Source organism: Cebus imitator, unplaced genomic scaffold (assembly GCF_001604975.1).
Source record: "Cebus imitator isolate Cc_AM_T3 unplaced genomic scaffold, Cebus_imitator-1.0 Scaffold641, whole genome shotgun sequence".
Taxonomy (NCBI): Eukaryota; Metazoa; Chordata; class Mammalia; order Primates; family Cebidae; genus Cebus; species Cebus imitator.
In genome coordinates, this window is record NW_016107956.1 from 793,092 (window position 1) to 795,988 (window position 2,897).

At 44.6% G+C, this 2,897-nt stretch overlaps 2 protein-coding genes across 8 annotated transcripts in view; one reads left to right on the forward strand and one right to left on the reverse strand.

Moving 5' to 3' along the window:
- Positions 1-1,808, reverse strand: part of PIH1D2 (PIH1 domain containing 2) — a 7,288-nt gene extending 5,480 nt beyond the window's left edge. The window contains exons 1-2 of one of the 3 annotated variants that reach the window (XM_017517671.1): positions 1,720-1,808; positions 109-316 (exon numbers count right to left, since the gene is read on the reverse strand). In XM_017517671.1, coding sequence (XP_017373160.1) covers positions 109-285 — 177 coding nt within the window. In that variant the 5' untranslated portion in view covers positions 286-316; positions 1,720-1,808. Of the gene's footprint in view, positions 1-108; positions 317-1,088; positions 1,286-1,719 lie in introns of those variants that run through there. The other 2 variants (XM_017517669.2, XM_037734613.1) reach the window with 2 other exon arrangements.
- NKAPD1 (NKAP domain containing 1) overlaps positions 1,352-2,897 on the forward strand; it is a 12,678-nt gene continuing 11,132 nt past the window's right edge. For 2 of the 5 annotated variants that reach the window (XM_017517673.2, XM_017517675.2), the window contains exons 1-2: positions 1,352-1,486; positions 2,690-2,766. In XM_017517673.2, the coding sequence (XP_017373162.1) occupies positions 2,698-2,766 (69 nt within the window). In that variant the 5' untranslated portion in view covers positions 1,352-1,486; positions 2,690-2,697. Of the gene's footprint in view, positions 2,041-2,689; positions 2,767-2,897 lie in introns of all 5 variants that reach the window. The other 3 variants (XM_017517672.2, XM_017517674.2, XM_037734614.1) reach the window with 2 other exon arrangements.

Here is a 2,897-nt window from a genome sequence, read left to right on the forward strand (position 1 = left end):
AAAAAAAAAAAAAAAAAAAGTAGCAATAGCTAAGTGTAAGGTATTCCCTGGTTATTCTGGGATAATTTCATTCAAGACCTCCCCATCCCTGGCACTAACTCAACTTACCAGAATCCTGGTCTGCAGGCAAAGCTGTGGTTCTGGGGCAGAACAGAGCTGTTTCCCTTCTTTCAACTGCTGTTGAATAAACTTCTCATAGCCCTCAGGGTCACTTTCAGCTAGATCATCTAGGAGATTCCACAACTGAGTAACTTGGGTGAGCAGACCCTTTGAGGATGTTTCCATAACTGATGAATGGTGAATAAGTTTCTTAAGCCTGTGGAAAGACATGACTTCAGGAAGAAAAGTGTCTGTGTAACTATTGATTTATTTCTGCTTTGGGGAGGCGGAATGGGCAGGAATTGTTCTGGTGAAGTTAGCACTTAGCACCTGTGTCTAAAAGGTTGTGGATCAGCACCACTTTATGTCTTCCTTATTCTTTAATTATCTAGTACCTCTTCCTATCTTCTCATGCTGTCCTCTTGGATAAGGCCTTACTTCTACTTGGACCCTGACAAGTCAGGGTAATCATTTTAAGTCTGGGTTTCCTACTCTTCTTATTCCAACACCTGACTGGTACCTCCCCAGTTCTGAAATTGCCAGTTCTGATACTGTGAGTTCTGAAATCTTATGTTGGGTGAGGGCCACGTGAGACTTCCTTAATCGTCAGTATAGTTTGGTAATTCAAAGCATGGACTCATGGGCCAGAATGTCTAGATTCCGGTCTTAGTTCTGTCTCTAGCTGTTGACCTTGAGCAATTATTAATGTGTGTGTGCGTGTGTGTGTGTATAATCTGCCTCTTCTTTGTTCTGCTCAAAATGAAGATGATAATACCTATATCATAGGATTAAGTCAGCTAATAGAGAGGCTGGGACACTTTACATCTTCAGATAACTCTCCTTGGCCTCTTCTTCCATTAGAGAGGTCTCCCACAGCATCTTCACAATCAGGGAAAGAGGATGTTTAGAGTCTTCGACTACTATGTTAGGGTTACGCTAAATGGGAAACTTAAGTAACGGGTAATCATTCCATAGGTCTGCAAACCCACCTCTTCCCTCAGTTCTAACGGGTAATCATTCTGTAAGTCGGCAAACCCACCTCTTAGTTCCTTGACAAACCGCAACGTCTGTTACCAGGGTAACCAGCCTGGGTACAACATCTAATTGGGTCCGGGGAGTTCCAGGCAGAAAAGTCTCTTTATATCTAGTTCCGGGATGTCTCCCTTCTGGTGCCAGGCTAGCACCTTCCAGGAAAGCGCCCGCCACCCTTCTGCACCAGTCAGTCTCTGGAGTGTCCTGAGAACCCTCCCTTGTGGGAGTCTCTGGGCCGCCTGTTGGTGGGAAGATTTCTCAGGAGCACGACTTCCGGCCTGAAAAGGAAGTCTCCTTTTTCTCCCAAATCGCTTCTTCCCCCCCTACCCCACGCCACGCGAGGCTGCGGCGCACGGTATGGGTGTGTTTGTGTGTATTTGTGTGGGGAGGGCATTTGGAGGGAAGGTTACCGGTAGCTCCGAGGCCGCTGGGGGGCAGGGATCCCGATGACAAAGATGGGGATATTTCCTCTGTCTTCCATTTGGAAACCTCAACCCCTGCTTCAGGCCCCCTAGATACTTCCTGGGGCCCATCCGAAGGCCGTAGCCATCCAAAACGTTCCCATCTTTTCTGGGGAGTGAAACTTACCCCCGGGGTTCGTCCCAGAGGAGCGTGAGCGGGGAATGCCCGGGTCAACCCGGCCGTCCGAATTTCGCGCCGGCTCAGCATCCGGCTTCGGTCCGGGAAAGATAATCTGCCTGTGGATTTGGGCTGAGGGCGGCAGTGGCCTGGGCCACAGCTGAGGGCAGAATAACCAGTGGGAAGGCTGCGTTTTCACGAAGGACTCGGGTGAAGCTGCAGAGCTGCCTTTGAGCCCTGACTCCTTGGCTTCCTGGGTCGGAGGAGATCTTGTAATGGAGTGGTTCTTCGTCTCACTAACAAGATGCCTGATTTCCTCAGGATCAAGGGGTGAGTGAGCGTTGGGATGGTTGCACAAAGCCCTGCTAGCCACACACGAAAATATTCTTGTCATCTAGTTTTTGGAAGCTTCCATACCAAGCAGAAAATGAAATGCCCCCAAATGGAGAAATTTAGGACATCTTTGCCTTTGATGTTTTGAGTCATTAGTTTCTGTTACTGTTGACATCTGCGGTTGCTGACACTCTCAAATCTACGTATTTGCTTCATTGCAAACTAATATTGGGATTGGAGGTTTGATTTTTAATCTAGACATTGACCTATATCATTTGCCTGGGACTGTGTGGCTTGGGATATTACAGCTTTAAGGGAACTTCATCTACAAAATTGGGATGGAGATATTAGCCTCATAAAAAAATAGATTTATTATGAGGATTAAATAAAATAGTGCTCATGAAAGCATTTATTTTTATGCAGTCTTGTACATTTTCAAAGAACTTTAATGTACATTATCTTCTTTCGTCTCACATTAGTGTGTTCAGGCATTTCCCTCTTTTAATAGTAAAGGGAAAACTATTAGGATCTCTGACTTATAGTTTTTAGTGATCTTTCCTTTACCTCATGCTTCTTTATAAAATTTAAGAAAAGATGAAGTAATAAAAGAAATTATTACTAAACATTATTTGTTGATTCATTTCAGATTGAAGAATGTCCCGGATTCCACTGGGGAAAGTCCTCCTGAGGAATGTCATCCGGCACACAGATGCTCACAATAAGGTAGGAGGTACAACCTAGTTATTCCTCAACATTTACTGAAGGCAAACAGTGTGCCAAACATTATTTTGGCACAACTGGGAGATACAGATAATTTTCATTTTTTTTTTTTTTTTTTTTTTTTTTTTTTTTTT